The sequence below is a fragment of the Mandrillus leucophaeus genome, unplaced genomic scaffold (assembly GCF_000951045.1).
Source record: "Mandrillus leucophaeus isolate KB7577 unplaced genomic scaffold, Mleu.le_1.0 Scaffold46, whole genome shotgun sequence".
NCBI classification, from domain to species: domain Eukaryota; kingdom Metazoa; phylum Chordata; class Mammalia; order Primates; family Cercopithecidae; genus Mandrillus; species Mandrillus leucophaeus.
This window is the reverse complement of record NW_012104920.1, coordinates 4,310,140-4,324,486: the sequence shown is the minus strand read 5'-3', so window position 1 is coordinate 4,324,486 and position 14,347 is coordinate 4,310,140. Positions and strand designations below refer to the sequence as shown.

The 14,347-nt window shown below is 61.6% G+C and overlaps 3 protein-coding genes across 9 annotated transcripts in view; 2 read left to right on the top strand and 1 right to left on the bottom strand.

Moving 5' to 3' along the window:
* The window catches only part of MINK1 (misshapen-like kinase 1), a 41,868-nt gene extending 33,586 nt beyond the window's left edge, over positions 1-8,282 (top strand). For 2 of the 6 annotated variants that reach the window (XM_011994726.1, XM_011994725.1), the window contains 18 exons: positions 723-941; positions 1,157-1,330; positions 1,648-1,908; positions 2,335-2,420; positions 2,837-2,949; positions 3,184-3,272; positions 3,625-3,788; positions 4,179-4,284; positions 4,365-4,502; positions 4,716-4,824; positions 5,254-5,421; positions 5,529-5,672; positions 5,885-6,019; positions 6,215-6,315; positions 6,405-6,554; positions 6,641-6,800; positions 6,889-7,028; positions 7,424-8,282. In XM_011994726.1, the coding sequence (XP_011850116.1) occupies positions 723-941; positions 1,157-1,330; positions 1,648-1,908; positions 2,335-2,420; positions 2,837-2,949; positions 3,184-3,272; positions 3,625-3,788; positions 4,179-4,284; positions 4,365-4,502; positions 4,716-4,824; positions 5,254-5,421; positions 5,529-5,672; positions 5,885-6,019; positions 6,215-6,315; positions 6,405-6,554; positions 6,641-6,800; positions 6,889-7,028; positions 7,424-7,507 (2,541 nt within the window). In that variant the 3' untranslated portion in view covers positions 7,508-8,282. Of the gene's footprint in view, positions 1-428; positions 516-722; positions 942-1,156; positions 1,331-1,647; positions 1,909-2,334; positions 2,421-2,583; positions 2,695-2,836; positions 2,950-3,183; positions 3,273-3,476; positions 3,501-3,624; positions 3,789-4,178; positions 4,285-4,364; positions 4,503-4,715; positions 4,825-5,253; positions 5,422-5,528; positions 5,673-5,884; positions 6,020-6,214; positions 6,316-6,404; positions 6,555-6,640; positions 6,801-6,888; positions 7,029-7,423 lie in introns of all 6 variants that reach the window. The other 4 variants (XM_011994720.1, XM_011994723.1, XM_011994724.1 and 1 more) reach the window with 4 other exon arrangements.
* On the bottom strand, positions 7,988-13,311 carry CHRNE (cholinergic receptor, nicotinic, epsilon (muscle)). Its single transcript, XM_011994730.1, has 12 exons — positions 13,261-13,311; positions 12,861-13,003; positions 12,690-12,734; positions 12,457-12,566; positions 12,170-12,325; positions 11,772-11,872; positions 11,263-11,463; positions 11,066-11,180; positions 9,685-9,799; positions 9,415-9,601; positions 9,223-9,329; positions 7,988-9,113 (listed from the first exon to the last, which is right to left on the bottom strand). Exons 1-12 carry the CDS (start codon positions 13,304-13,306, stop codon positions 8,958-8,960), a joined length of 1,482 nt encoding a protein of 493 aa, XP_011850120.1. The 5' UTR covers positions 13,307-13,311; the 3' UTR covers positions 7,988-8,957.
* Positions 9,635-10,975, top strand: LOC105549959 (chromosome unknown open reading frame, human C17orf107). Of its 2 annotated transcripts, XM_011994729.1 has the most exons (3): positions 9,635-10,047; positions 10,149-10,358; positions 10,450-10,975. In XM_011994729.1, exons 1-3 carry the CDS (start codon positions 9,982-9,984, stop codon positions 10,795-10,797), a joined length of 624 nt encoding a protein of 207 aa, XP_011850119.1. In that variant the 5' UTR covers positions 9,635-9,981; the 3' UTR covers positions 10,798-10,975. The 2 variants fall into 2 exon arrangements, with proteins under 2 accessions (XP_011850119.1, XP_011850118.1); XM_011994728.1 differs by having other exon boundaries at positions 10,149-10,975.
* Positions 13,312-14,347: the final 1,036 nt, after the last annotated feature.

Below are 14,347 nucleotides of genomic sequence, written 5' to 3'. Positions count from 1 at the left end.
CCTCCCGCTCCTGCTGCCTGCCGCCCCTGCTCCCCGTGCCCTTCCCCCTTCTCTCCCCCCCACCCAGATTCCTCCTATCTTTTCTAGCTTCACTCTTTCTCTCTGTTTTCTCCCACCCTTCAACCCCAACCCTGGCCCCCTCCCTCCTCCTTCCCTGCCTCATTCCCATCTCTGTACCCCATCCCTGACTCTCCCTGGCCCCTTCCTCATCCCCCTCATTCCCTGTGCCCTCTTCTTCCCCATCTGTGCCGCGTGGCCCCCCGGGGCTCATGCCATCCCCTCCCCTACCTCTCTCTTACTCTTCCCCTGCACCCCCTCATCCTCCTCCTGCGGATCCCTTCCTCCTTCTCCAACTCGCTGCTGCTGCCCTCCTCTGCCTCTTCCTCCTTCCCTGCCCTCTGCCCCCCACCCTACACCCCGCCCCCCAGGAATATATTCGTCACAGGCTAGAGGAGGAGCAGCGACAGCTCGAGATCCTTCAGCAACAGCTGCTCCAGGAACAGGCCCTGCTGCTGGTAACGGGTCCCTCAGCGTCCTCTGGGAAGATGCTTTTCAGAGCTTCTTTGCTGGAACGGGATGGGAACACTGCAAGGGAAGGGATTCACCCAAGACATCAAGGGAATACATCTCCTCTCTAGGCAGTTGGAGAAAAGAGAGGGCATGCCTGCTCTAACTCCCAGGCCACACTCTGCTGAGCCCTCTCTCCCTACCCTTGGGCCCAGGAATACAAGCGGAAGCAGCTGGAGGAGCAGCGGCAGTCAGAGCGTCTCCAGAGGCAGCTGCAGCAGGAGCATGCCTACCTCAAGTCCCTGCAGCAGCAGCAACAGCAGCAGCAGCTTCAGAAACAGCAGCAGCAGCAGCTCCTGCCCGGGGACAGGAAGCCCCTGTACCATTATGGTCGGGGCATGAATCCCGCTGACAAACCAGCCTGGGCCCGAGAGGTACTCACTGCCTCCTTTGCCTCCTGAGACTGCAGTCCCACTGCCTGAGGCCTGGAGAGCCACAAGAAGTGGTTGTTCACAGGAGCAGGCACCGAGCAGGGGAAAGGAGCACACAGCACACAGCATAGGACAGGAGTGGTGAGGGCGGGCGGGACCCTCAGTTTTGAGAACAGGGAGGCAAGAGCTGGCCTGCTTGACATCCCTTCACATCACAGGTAGAAGAGAGAACAAGGATGAACAAGCAGCAGAACTCTCCCTTGGCCAAGAGCAAGCCAAGCAGCACGGGGCCTGAGCCCTCCATCCCCCAGGCCTCCCCCGGACCTGCAGGACCCCTTTCCCAGACTCCTCCTATGCAGAGGCCGGTGGAGCCCCAGGAGGGACCGCACAAGGTGAGTCTCTCCCCACTCCTGTCTTAATGCAGACACAGGGAGCTTTGCTCAGAGCCCAGGTGCACACACACACACGCACACACACACCTGCTCAGCCCTGAGCCAGGATTCCAGAGCACAGGCTATGTGGACAGAGACACTCACCTGCTTCTTGTTGCCTATGTCTGTCCTGACTTAGCTGTCCTCAGGCTCAAGGAACCCCTTGTCCTTCAATGGAGGAAGGGGCAACTAAAGTCCCTTCCCACCTCAGACCCCGATTTGCAGGTGGGGACCTGCCTTGGAGCAGGCAGCCCACCCTCCCTGGTCTCTCCCTGCAGAGCCTGGTGGCACACCGGGTCCCACTGAAGCCATATGCAGCACCTGTACCCCGATCCCAGTCCCTGCAGGACCAGCCCACCCGAAACCTGGCTGCCTTCCCAGCCTCCCATGACCCCGACCCTGCCATCCCTGCACCCACTGCCACGCCCAGTGCCCGAGGAGCTGTCATCCGCCAGAATTCAGACCCCACCTCTGAAGGACCTGGCCCCAGCCCGAACCCCCCAGCCTGGGTCCGCCCAGATAACGAGGCCCCACCCAAGGTAAGGACAGCCTGTGGGCCCAGGGAAAAGCAAGGAACTAGTCATGAGGAGAAGGAGGGCAGTGAAGGGGCCGCATGGGGAAGAGTACAGGGCGGGAAGCCAGAGAAAGCTAGGGCGCTGCCCAGCAGGGCTCAGCCGTCCAGCTGAGGAGGCAACGTGGAGGTGTGGCATTGATGCCCCTGGGGAGCGTGGGAACGGAGAAACGCCCAGGGTGTTTCGAGGCCGCTAAGGGGCAGACTTTGCGAGTTAGAACCGCAGCTCCAACCATCTCCCAGCTTCATAACCTTGGACGTATTCACTAACTTCCCTGAACCTCAGCTTTCTCATCCATCAAAGTGAGGAGCTCACCTCTCAGAGGTGAGGCTCAAACATCTCTGAAGTGCCCGTCGCAGCGCCAGCTCGCAGCATGTGGACTTCTCTCCACAGGTGCCTCAGAGGACCTCATCTATCGCCACTGCCCTTAACACCAGTGGGGCCGGAGGATCCCGGCCAGCCCAGGCAGTCCGTGCCAGGTAATGCCTGGGTAGGGCAATGCCTGGGTGAGGTCTGAGGACAGCCTAGGGAGTAGGGGGGCACAGGGACTTTACCAGCCTACCCACCTAGGGGTGGGCAAGCCCCAGCCCCATCACCTCAGCGCCCCCCCGCCCCCTCGGCACCCCTGTGCTCCCTTCACAGACCTCGCAGCAACTCCGCCTGGCAAATCTATCTGCAAAGGCGGGCAGAGCGGGGCACCCCAAAGCCTCCAGGGCCCCCTGCTCAGCCCCCTGGCCCGCCCAACGCCTCTAGGTAATGGAGTCGTCCCCCGACTCACTCCCACCTCTCACTTCTGCCACCTGCTTCCCTGGTGATGGCTCCCTCTGCAGTGCAGCACAGCACCCCAGAGAGGGGAGCACCCTGCCTCCCTGACCCTGACTCTGCCCCCCAACAGTAACCCCGACCTCAGGAGGAGCGACCCTGGCTGGGAACGCTCGGACAGTGTCCTCCCAGCCTCGCACGGGCACCTCCCCCAGGCCGGCTCACTGGAGCGGAACCGCGTGGGAGGTACGTGAGCCAGGGCTGGGCAGCCTGCTCTGGGCCTGGAGTCTTATCAGGATGGACCCTGCCTTTGGTGGCTTTGGACTGGGACACCCACCGGGACAGGGAGGACCTGCGTGGGTATGGAACTCGGGGCTGAGTTCTGGGGCTCGGGGGCAAGGGGTCAGCCCAGGTGTGGGCTTGAGGCCATCCCTTGTCCAGGCATCAGTGACCTTTCTTCTTCCACCCTGCCATGTCCAGCCTCCTCCAAACTGGACAGCTCCCCAGTGCTCTCTCCTGGGGATAAAGCCAAGCCCGATGACCACCGCTCGCGGCCAGGCCGGCCCGCAGTGAGTCGCCTGGTGGCCGGCACCGCCTGCCTCATCCTGGTTTGGGGCTTAGCCCCAGGGAGCTGGGTGCCAGGGGGGGTCTCCGCGGATCTACTGGGAAGGGCTGTGGGGATGGAGGGACTGGTGCTTCTCATGCTACTAACCTTTTCTAACCTCTTTCCTAACATCTCTCCTGGCTCTTTCTTCCCCTGCGGCCCCTCCCAGAGCTATAAGCGAGCAATTGGTGAGGTTAGTGAGATGAGCCTGCTTGTGGGGGCCCCTCCTGTCACCCTGCTGGGGTGTCCCAGCACCCTTTGTCTGCCTCCACCCAGGCCCACCTTCTCCCTGCCCCTCACGTGGCTCCTCCCTGCAGGACTTCGTGTTGCTGAAAGAGCGGACCCTGGACGAGGCCCCTCGGCCTCCCAAGAAGGCCATGGACTACTCATCGTCCAGCGAGGAGGTGGAGAGCAGTGAGGATGACGAGGAGGAAGGCGAAGGCGGGCCATCAGAGGGGAGCAGAGACACCCCTGGGGGCCGGTACGGCATCGGGAGTGGGGCCCTCCCACTCCAAGGCACAGGGAGGGAGGGGAAGTGGCAGTGGGGGAGAGGTAGGGCTTTGGGGCAAGTCTGAGGGAGAACAGCGTCCTTCTCTAGAGAGTGGGGTGAGGGTGCAGGTTCCTGTCTCTCTCCCGCTGCCCTGTGTGTTGTGGGGTGGCCTCTTCAAGTGCCTGTCTGCTCCTGTGCCAGCCTGCCCTGTGTGCCATGCAGGGAAGCACCTCACGGTGGAACAGGGACTACCCCGTGAGGGTGGAGCAGGTTGTGTTTTGAATAGAGACAAAAGCCTGGGCTTTGGCTGCCATCTGCTGCCTTTGGCACTTCTGTGGCCACGGGCAGGACCTGGAGAGGCCCCACCTTCCTCTCTCACAGCAGCGATGGGGATACAGACAGCGTCAGCACCATGGTGGTCCACGACGTCGAGGAGATCACCGGGACCCAGCCCCCATACGGGGGCGGCACCATGGTGGTCCAGCGTGTGAGTGAGCCTCCACTGCCTCCCCTGTACCTGTGTGTGCCCTCCTCAGCCCCGTGCCGACCCTGCCCTCTGTCCTGTAGACCCCTGAAGAGGAGCGGAACCTGCTGCATGCTGACAGCAACGGGTATACAAACCTGCCTGACGTGGTGCAGCCCAGCCACTCACCCACCGAGAACAGCAAAGGCCAAAGCCCGCCCTCGAAGGATGGGAGCAGTGACGTGAGTGGGCCGGAGGCAGGTCCGCTGGGAGAGAAGAGCCCGGGCGGTGGGCAGGAGGTCTGGGTGCTGAGTCACGGCGGAGGATGGGGCGGAGCGCTGGGAGCTGGACAATGGGGGTGCCAGTTGGGGAGCTGGAGCCTGGGAACAGCAGCAGGGGCAGGGCCGCAGCTGGACTTGCACTTGTTTGCCTGACTGCTGTCCCCCCCACCACAGTACCAGTCTCGTGGGCTGGTAAAGGCTCCTGGCAAGAGCTCGTTCACGATGTTTGTGGATCTAGGGATCTACCAGCCTGGAGGCAGTGGGGACACCATCCCCATCACAGGTGAGGACGGGAGGACAGACCTGCCATGAGGCTGGGGTCCAGAGGCAGCCTGGAGGGGAGCATGATGGTCTTGAGACGCAGCCTCACAAAGCCACAGGACCTCTCCCTTGGGCCCTAGCACCTGCCCGGGGAAAGAGAGAAGGAAGGGCCTCTGCGACCCCTCCACAGGAGAGAAAATGCTCACAGTAGCCAGGGGACCTGGGCAAAGACTCAAAGCTAGCAAGTGACAGAAATGGGACTTGAGCCAGGCCTTCTGACTCAAAAGGGGGGTCCAGCACTCTATCCCCCTCTCCCGTGCACCCCTTCTCCTCCCGTCTTTGTCCTTTCTGTGTATTATGAGGCGCCAAGACCTGATATAGGGGATGGAGGTAGAAAGAGATGGGGTGAGAAGCTGCAGCCCCTCCTCCCGCCTCCTCCTCCTTCTGGCAGCCCTAGTGGGTGGAGAAGGCACTCGGCTCGACCAGCTGCAGTACGACGTGAGGAAGGGTTCTGTGGTCAACGTGAATCCCACCAACACCCGGGCCCACAGTGAGACCCCTGAGATCCGGAAGTACAAGAAGCGATTCAACTCTGAGATTCTGTGTGCAGCCCTTTGGGGTAAGCCAGGGCAGGGATAGCTGAGGGGGCTCTGGCGTGGCTCCCATGCTCCTGGTTAGGCGAGGGCCTGGCTGAGCCTCTGACCTGCCCAAGGGCTCCTATTGCAGGGGTCAACCTGCTGGTGGGCACGGAGAACGGGCTGATGTTGCTGGACCGAAGTGGGCAGGGCAAGGTGTACGGACTCATTGGGCGGCGACGCTTCCAGCAGATGGACGTGCTGGAGGGGCTCAACCTGCTCATCACCATCTCAGGTACAGGTGCGGCGAGTGGGGGAGGGAGGAGGGGTCAGCTCCCTGGCGCTGTCACCGTCTTCTGCCCGGGAGGAGGGCAGCCTTGGTCCAGGCACTGGAAGGTGAAGCGGCACTTTCTCACCCCTTGTGGCATGCCGACAGAGGAGGCCGGGGCGGTGGCAGCCGGGCCTCAGATGAGAACGGGGGGGTGTGTCTGTCTGTCCGTCCCTCAGGGAAAAGGAACAAACTGCGGGTGTATTACCTGTCTTGGCTCCGGAACAAGATTCTGCACAATGACCCAGAAGTGGAGAAGAAGCAGGGCTGGACCACCGTCGGGGACATGGAGGGCTGCGGGCACTACCGTGTCGGTGAGGATGTCCCCGCTGAGTGGCCAGCGCATACTTGTTCATGAAGAGAGAGAAATGGGCCTGGGTCTAGTGGCTGAGAAAGCTTGGGAGCCAGGGACTTGGGGCCTGGGTGGGGCAGTGTAGTGACAGACCACGGGGAGGCGCCCGTGGCCCAAGAAGGGAAGCCTCAGCATCCCTCTTCTCTCCGGCCCCCAGTGAAATACGAGCGGATTAAGTTCCTGGTCATCGCCCTCAAGAGCTCCGTGGAGGTGTATGCCTGGGCCCCCAAACCCTACCACAAATTCATGGCCTTCAAGGTAACCCCAGCCTCGGCCCCTAGCACCATCTGGAGTCCCAGCGCCTCTCCCCGTGCCCCTGAGCCCTCCTCTCCTCCGCTTCTCTGCAGTCCTTTGCCGACCTCCCTCACCGCCCTCTGCTGGTCGACCTGACAGTAGAGGAGGGGCAGCGGCTCAAGGTCATCTATGGCTCCAGTGCTGGCTTCCATGCTGTGGATGTCGACTCGGGGAACAGCTATGACATCTACATCCCTGTGCACGTGAGCTTGGCGGGGCTGCTGGAGGAGTGGGTTCGCCCAGTCTGGGCACCAGACACGGAGACTCCAGCCCACCTCCTTCTCCCCAGATCCAGAGCCAGATCACGCCCCATGCCATCATTTTCCTCCCCAACACCGACGGCATGGAGATGCTGCTGTGCTACGAGGACGAGGGTGTCTACGTCAACACGTACGGGCGGATCATTAAGGATGTGGTGCTGCAGTGGGGAGAGATGCCCACCTCTGTGGGTGAGTGAGCTGCCGCCCTCCCAGCCACATGCCCCTGAGGTGGCCCCGGGGTGCAGCCTGCTCAGCCCCTCACCTGTTTTCCCCACAGCCTACATCTGCTCCAACCAGATAATGGGCTGGGGTGAGAAAGCCATTGAGATCCGCTCTGTGGAGACGGGCCACCTGGACGGGGTCTTCATGCACAAACGAGCCCAGAGGCTCAAGTTCCTGTGTGAGCGGAATGACAAGGTGGGAGTCTCCTTCCCTCTGAACGCCCTGCCGTCCCGGCTGCCGTGACCCCAGGCCCCTGGGCAGAGGTCTGGGGAGAGGATGGTCGTGGTGTCTCCCTGAAAGCGGGCCCCTCTGGGAGTTCGGAAGGCAGTCAGCCACTACCACTGCCCTGCGCTCCCTTCAGTTGTGAGGACTTTCCAGCTGGAGCCCAGGGGGCTGGTAGTGCACCCTCTCCCCTAACATCCTGGCCTTTCCTCTGGGTGAGGGGCACTGTGAGTCGCCTCCTGCAGTCTCTCTCTCCCCCTCACCTCTTCTGCCACCCCTTCTTCCCTTCTCCCCGCTTCTTCCCCTCTCCCAGTTAATTGAGACCCCTGACCCCAGCCCGTGGTGACTCCTTCTCTTGCCCCACCCAGGTGTTTTTTGCCTCAGTCCGCTCTGGGGGCAGCAGCCAAGTTTACTTCATGACTCTGAACCGTAACTGCATCATGAACTGGTGACGGGGCCCTGGGCTGGGGCTGTCCCACACTGGACCCAGCTCTCCCCCTGCAGCCAGGCTTCCTGGGCCGCCCCTCTTTCCCCTCCCTGGGCTTTTGCTTTTACTGGTTTGATTCACTGGAGCCTGCTGGGAACGTGACCTCTGACCCCTGATGCTTTCGTGATCACGTGACCATCCTCTTCCCCAACATGTCCTCTTCCCAAAACTGTGCCTGTCCCCAGCTTCCGGGGAGGGACACAGCTTCCCCTTCCCAGGAATTGAGTGGGCGTAGCCCCTTCCCCCTTTTCTCCATTTAAGAGGAGAGTGCTTGGGGCTTGAACCCCTTACCCCACTGCTGCTGACTGGGCAGGGCCCTGGACCCCTTTATTTGCACGTCAGGGGAGCCGGCTCCCCCCTTGAATGTACCAGACCCTGGGGGGGGTCACTGGGCCCTAGATTTTTGGGGGGTCACCAGCCACTCCAGGGGCAGGGACCATTTCTTCATTTTCTGAAAGCACTTTAATGATTCCCCTTTCCCCAAACTCCAGGGAATGGAGGGGGGACCCCGCCAGCCAAAACATTCCCCCCTTTCCCAACCCCCATCTCCTCCTTCTAGCCCATGCCCTTCCCCGGTGGAGGGAGGGAGCAGGGAGCCCTCACTCTCCACGCCCCTTGCTTGCATCTGTATATAGTGTGAGCAGCAAGTAACCCTCCTCCTCCCTCCCCCCACCCCTCCTCAATGTAGTGGCCTTGGATATCCTGTTTGTTAATAAAGACAATTCAACCAGCTCCCACCATGCAGGCCCCATTTTATTGCTCTCTCTCTGTCCTGTATACTAGGCAGAGAGAGCCTCCAGGGTGCAGAAGAAAGGGGCAGGGTGGGCTGGGATCTGCAATGAGTGAGCCTCATGGGGGTTGGGATGGGCAGTGCTGGGCCAAGAAAACCTAGAAGAAATGACTGCAGGAGGACCAGGGCAGCCTCAGCCCTAAACTTGTGGGCCAGAGGGCCACCGGCACTGAAGGGGTTTGGTTCCCACCAGCTCCAGCAGAGCCAGACCAGGGAAGAAGAGGGTTTCCTGGCTCCAGCCTCCCTGTGTGCAAGTCCTGCAAAGGGGTCTCCTGTTTGGCTATGAGATGAACAAAGGTAGCTCACAAGCTGGCAGCCTCCAGAGTCCCCTGGGGCTGGGCCTGAGAAAGGCTGGGAGGTCAGCAAGGCTGAATGAAGGGCAGTCCTTGCTTTCTGGAACACTGGCACCTGAGAGCCTGTGTGAATCGTTTCCTCCTGCTGACCCCTGGACTGGGGCCAGGCCTACACACACCAAGGGGTGGGCACACACCATTCTTCTTGTAAAGTTCACAAAATACAGATTGATCAGCCGTGGGAAGGGATCATAATGCCGTGGTGGCGGCAGCCTACTTTTTCAGAATCAGTTTCCTACTGGAGATGGGTGGGAAGTTGAAGTCGGTGCGCACTAAGGCTGGATACACGGCGGGTACGGGAGATCAGGCACTCGGTTGAAGTAGGCCCCGAGGAAGATGAGGCTGGAGCCCACGCTGAAGAGCACCAGAGCGGCCCAGAAACAGATGTTGTCAAGGGCATTCCCCATGCGCACCCAGTCGGACACTTCCTGGGGAAGGGATGGCACAGTCAGTAAAGAGGCAGCTGCTGGAGCCAGCTGCATGGGAGACAGTGGGGGGCCTCTGCCGCGCTCCACCCGCCTCTGGCTCCCGTCCCACCTCGCCGGTGGCCTCCTGATCTCTCGTGCTCTCGGCCACGAAGTTCACGGCATCCACACAGCAGCGGACCTCGGGGGCGGCGGCGCCCAGGCTCTGGCAGAAGGCAGCTGGCGGGGAAAACACCGGGGTGGGCCGTTAGGAGCCTCCCCCGTGGCAGGTACCCCCCGCAGCCCGCCAGGCCACTGTGCTCACCCGTCCAGGTCCCGTGCCGGTGCCTCTGCCCCTCAAACACGAGCTCGCTCCGCGGCTTTTTTAGTATCAGCTCCTCCGCGCGGAGCAATAAGCCCACCGACGACGCCCGCCTTGGAGGCGAGGCGGCTCGGGGAGCCTCGGGGGGCGGCGGGGAGCCCAGCAGGCGCGGCAGCAGCTCCAGGAGAACCTGGGTTAGAGGCGGGGCTTAGGGGGCGGGGTTAGTAGTAAGCTCCACCCCCACCCGGGCCGCACCGCCCCCTCCGCACTTACGTGGCGCAGCCGCGGGGACATGGCGTGGGTCGTGGGCGTCCGCAGGGACACGTTGAGCACGATGACGCAATTCATGACAATGAGCGTGGCGACCACCATGACGAAAATAAGGAACCTGAGAAGCCCGCAATGCGTGACATCACCGCTCCCCCTCCCAGCTACGGAAGGCGCCACGCGCTCTGACCTCACAAACACGGCTTCTCCTGGCACGGGTTGGTTACGCCCTCCAGCTGCGCCCCCTGCGCGACGACAGACGCATCCCCCAGTCCTTCTTCCGTCCTACCACTTGTGGCAGCCATGAAGGGAACCCCCAGCTCCCTGGACACCCTGATGTGGATCTACCACTTCCACAGCTCCACCGAGGTGAGGCTACGCCCGCCGAGGGCGGCACCTCGAGACTTTCTGGGTAGGTCTCCTGCGCGCCCTGTGACCCTTGCCCTGCTACTGCTCTGCTCCTTCTCCAGGTGGCCCTCCAGCCCCCGCTTCTGTCTTCCCTGGAACTCTCCGTGGCCGCAGCCCATGAATATCTGGAGCAGAGGTTCAGAGAGCTGAAATCCCTGGAGCCACCGGAGCTGAATATGCAGGGGATGCTGCCTGCCCCGAAGCCCACCCTGGGGCTGGTGTTAAGAGAAGCCGCAGCCAGCCTCGTGAGCTTCGGCGCCACCTTGTTAGAGGTGGGGTACTGGGGGGCTCAGGATACGCGGCGATCGGGCAGCGGGAGCAAGGACCTCCGCCTCCCCGCTAACCACTGTGCTCCCAATGCAGATCTCAGCCCTGTGGCTGCAGCAGGAGGCGCGGCGACTAGACAGCAGCGCGGGCCCAGCCCCAGACGGCGGGGATCCGGGTGCAGCTCTGAGCCGGGTAGCCCAGGCTGCGGGGCAGGGGACTCGACAAGCTGGGGCTGCGGTGGGCGCCGGCGCCCGGCTTCTAGTCCAAGGAGCGTGGCTATGCCTGTGTGGACGGGGTCTGCAGGGGTCTGCCTCATTCCTGCGACAGTGGCAACAGCAGCTAGGCCTCGGAATCCCCGGAGAACCAGTGAGCTCGGGATGCGGGGTGAGTTGGGGGCCAGAGGCGGCGGCGGCGGCGGCGGCGGCGGGGCTAGGGAGGCACTGAGCCGGACCGTCCCTCAACAGAGCTACTCAGGAGACCTCCAGGTGACGTCCAGCAGCAGTGAGGAGGATGGCGAACCAGGGACTCCATCCCCGTCCCAGCCCCACCCGGCGTCCGAATAAAGCCCAGGGCGGGGCGAGACAGCCAGAGCTTCTCCCGGGGTCTCTGGGTTTTGGCCACGCCCCCATCCGACAACCCCCCCCCTTGGCCCCGCCCTTCACACTGGCCACGCCCCTGCGGGGGGCACCGCCCAGACCTGCTCTGCCCTCACCTGCCCAGGAGCGGCACGCTCAGAGACGTCTCTGGGATTTTCTGGGCAATGAGGAACAAGAAGACGGTCTGGGCGAGCAGGACGTTGATGGAGACCGTGCATTTCTGGCCGCCGGCTGGAGGGAGAGCCGGTGAGAGCGGGCCCCGCCTCCCGGCACCGAGCCCAGGTTTGGGTGTGGGTTCGGGGCCACTGCTTACCCTGCGCCGGCAGGAAGTAGGCGAGAAGCACCAGGCCTGAGATGAGCACACAGGGCACGATGATGTTAATGACGTAGAAGAGTGGCTTCCGGCGGATGATGAGCGAGTAGACGACGTCAGTCTCCCCTGGGCCATCGGTGGCGCCACTGTCGTGGCGGCGGATCACCCCCGGGCAGAAGTCGATGGCCCACTCGCCGTTCTCTGCGGGACGCGGGCAGGGTCAGCCGGCTGACGGCGGGCTGAAGAGGAGGCTGCGGCTGTCTGCACCAGGGTCATGGGCCGTCAGGGTGGGGGCAATTCGGGCAGAAAAGGGCATTCTCTTTGAGGGTATGGAAAGCCAGAAGGCAGGACTAGAGTAACGATCGAGAATGATTTCAGGACAGGGGTAAGCTAAACCCGGTTGCGGAAGTCATCCTCCAGTGGCATTGGTCTGGGGCAAGCCCACCCTGGAAGTCCCCTCTCTGGATCCCGTTTAGAAGTGGGTTTTTCTGAGCAGGCGGGGGCTTCACCAGTATAGGCCTCAGTGTCGATGTCGATCTTGTTGATGGTCTCGCCGTAGTCGTCCACAGCAAAGGTGAACTCCACTTCTTCGGCATTGTACGTCTGAGAGCTGCGGAGCCAGGGCCGGGAGCCCACCCCACAAGCTCTGACCCGAGCCCCAGCCTCAGACCCTGCCCTGGAAGCTGGGATCTAGCGGGGTCGCGAGGCCCCACCCCTTCACCCAGGCCCAGCCCGCGCGCCACTGTTCCCACCTCTACCTCGGGCCCCGCTCCAGCGTCCCACCCTGTGCCTACAACTGGCTCCGCCTCCAGCGCGAAGCCCCGCCCCGAGGGCAGTGCTTCCACTTGGCCCCGCCCTACACAGGCCCCTCCCATAACCATCCGGGCCTCGGACTGACTCTTCCCACCGGAAAATAAGCGAACAGTTCTGCCAGTCGAAGGGGAAGTAGGTGACCTCCACGGCGCACACGCTGCGGTAGATGGCCGGAGGCAACCACGTCACGGAGCCGTCCTCGTAGACCAGCACGTTGGCGTCGTAGGCCACGCCGAACTGGCCATCAATACTGTGGGCTCGGGGAAACCGAGCTTTTTGCACAGATCTGCACCCTCTCGGAGTACCCCCCCTTCCCCAACCAAGTCCAGCCCTTACCCCAGGCTGGCTTCCCTCCAGCCTGGCGTCCGGCCCGGTTCTCACTTGTTTTCCAGAACAATCTCTGGCAGCCACACGAGTTCTGAAGGGACTCGCAGAATTTCTATGCCCCCAAAGTCGTCCTTGCTGTAGTTGAGTCGGTAATCCTGCCAATCCTAAGGGGTGGGGGACGGAAGGACGCGTACCTTGCATCTCCCACCTGGCGTTGCCTGGGAGGGGTGTGGGGGAAAAGGAGGCCCCTGGACAAGACCTAACACTGTTCCCCAGATTTGACTCACGATTCCGATCCAGACGCTAGTGGTGAGAGTCTCCTCTTTTTCATTCTGCAGATGGGAGATGGGGATGATTGAAGTGAGATTTCAGGGCCAGAAGTGAGCTTTAGGACCAAGCTCAGTGGTTGGGGCCAGAAGTGGGGTTTTTGGCTTGTGATGAGGGTGGGGATATCTTACCAGTGAGATGAGATTCGTCAGGGTGACCTTGAGGCTGATGGTGACAGTATCCTCAGGCTCCCGCACTGGCCGGCTTCCTGAGTCATAGTTGTCGAAGAGATGGTGATAAAGACGCAGTTCTTCGTTCTTCCCCACACCGCTGCCTGCGATGGGGTCAAGCAGGAAGGGTCATTGGCAATAATGAAGGGGCTGAATTACCTCTCCTCTCTGCTTCCCCTGGGTCCTCACAGGCCTCTGAGGCTGTGTATTATCCGTATCTGTCTCCTAAACCAATTATACTGTGCCTGGGAACCAAATACTGTGTCTCAGTCTTCATCTTGGTCTCTGTCTTTGCCTTCCCAGTTCCTTTATGTCGGTATCTGTGTGACCAATTGCCTCCCACCCCGGCCCCTGTCCATACCGAGGAGCCCCAAGAGGAGCAGGACCCCAAGAGGAGCCCCTGCCATCCTGCTGCCTGGTTCTCAGGATTATTCTGAGCTCTGGAAGGCTTGGAGGGGGCAGGCCAGGGTGCATGTGTGAGGGGGGGAGGGTGTTAGTTCCGGGCTGTTAGGGGACTGTCACCTAATCCTCTACTCACTCCTCCTGTAGCTGGGGACATTTTGGCTGCTTCCAGAGGCAGCTGCCCCATCCTGTGTTTCCTGCCCCTGCCCCGCCCCAGTCCAGCGTCCTTTGCCTGGTCTTTGGCCAGCTCCCCAGCCACAGATGTGAGCCTCTCCTGAGAGGCACCTGCAACCACAATCCTAGTAGCCGAGGGTGGGAGACACTGCTTTCAACAGGCACTGATGTCCTTTGAGTAAGCTGCCCTGTGCAGGTGACCCTGCCCGATGAACACATCTGGGGATGTGACACACCCCTTGCCTCCCATTCTCCCCCATGTGGAACACACACTATCACCACCCAAGCTCACAATGCCTTTCCTGCCAGCAGAGTGGCAAAAAACAGCCTCCATAAAGACCTGATAAAGAGACAGGTGGTCACAGGGGATTGGCCCTGCGGTAACAGGGATTCCACCTAGCAAAGGAGGTCATGTAAAGGGCCCACCTCCTTCCACAACCTGATCTCCAGGTTTGCCCATCCCCAGCCCCTCTGGATGTGAGCACCAACCAGAGACTTCTGTTTCTCCTTGTCTGTCCCTGCTGCCACCTTGTGGTCACAGATGATAGTACCGTCTTCCCCATCCTACTCTCCTAAACACACACACACACACCTGATGACACCTTAATTGATCCTTTCGATTTTTTTTTGAGTCTCACTCTGTCGAGTTTCACTCTTGTTGCCTAGGCTGGAGTGCAATGGCGCAATCTCGGCTCACTGCAACCTCTGCCTCCTGGGTTCAAGAGATTCTCCTGCCTCAGCCTCCTAAGTAGCTGGGACTACAGGCACATGCCACCACGCCCAGCTAATTTTTGTATTTTTTAGTAGAGACGGGGTTTCACCATGTTGGCCAGGATGGTCTCGATCTCCTGACCTCATGATCCGCCTGCCTC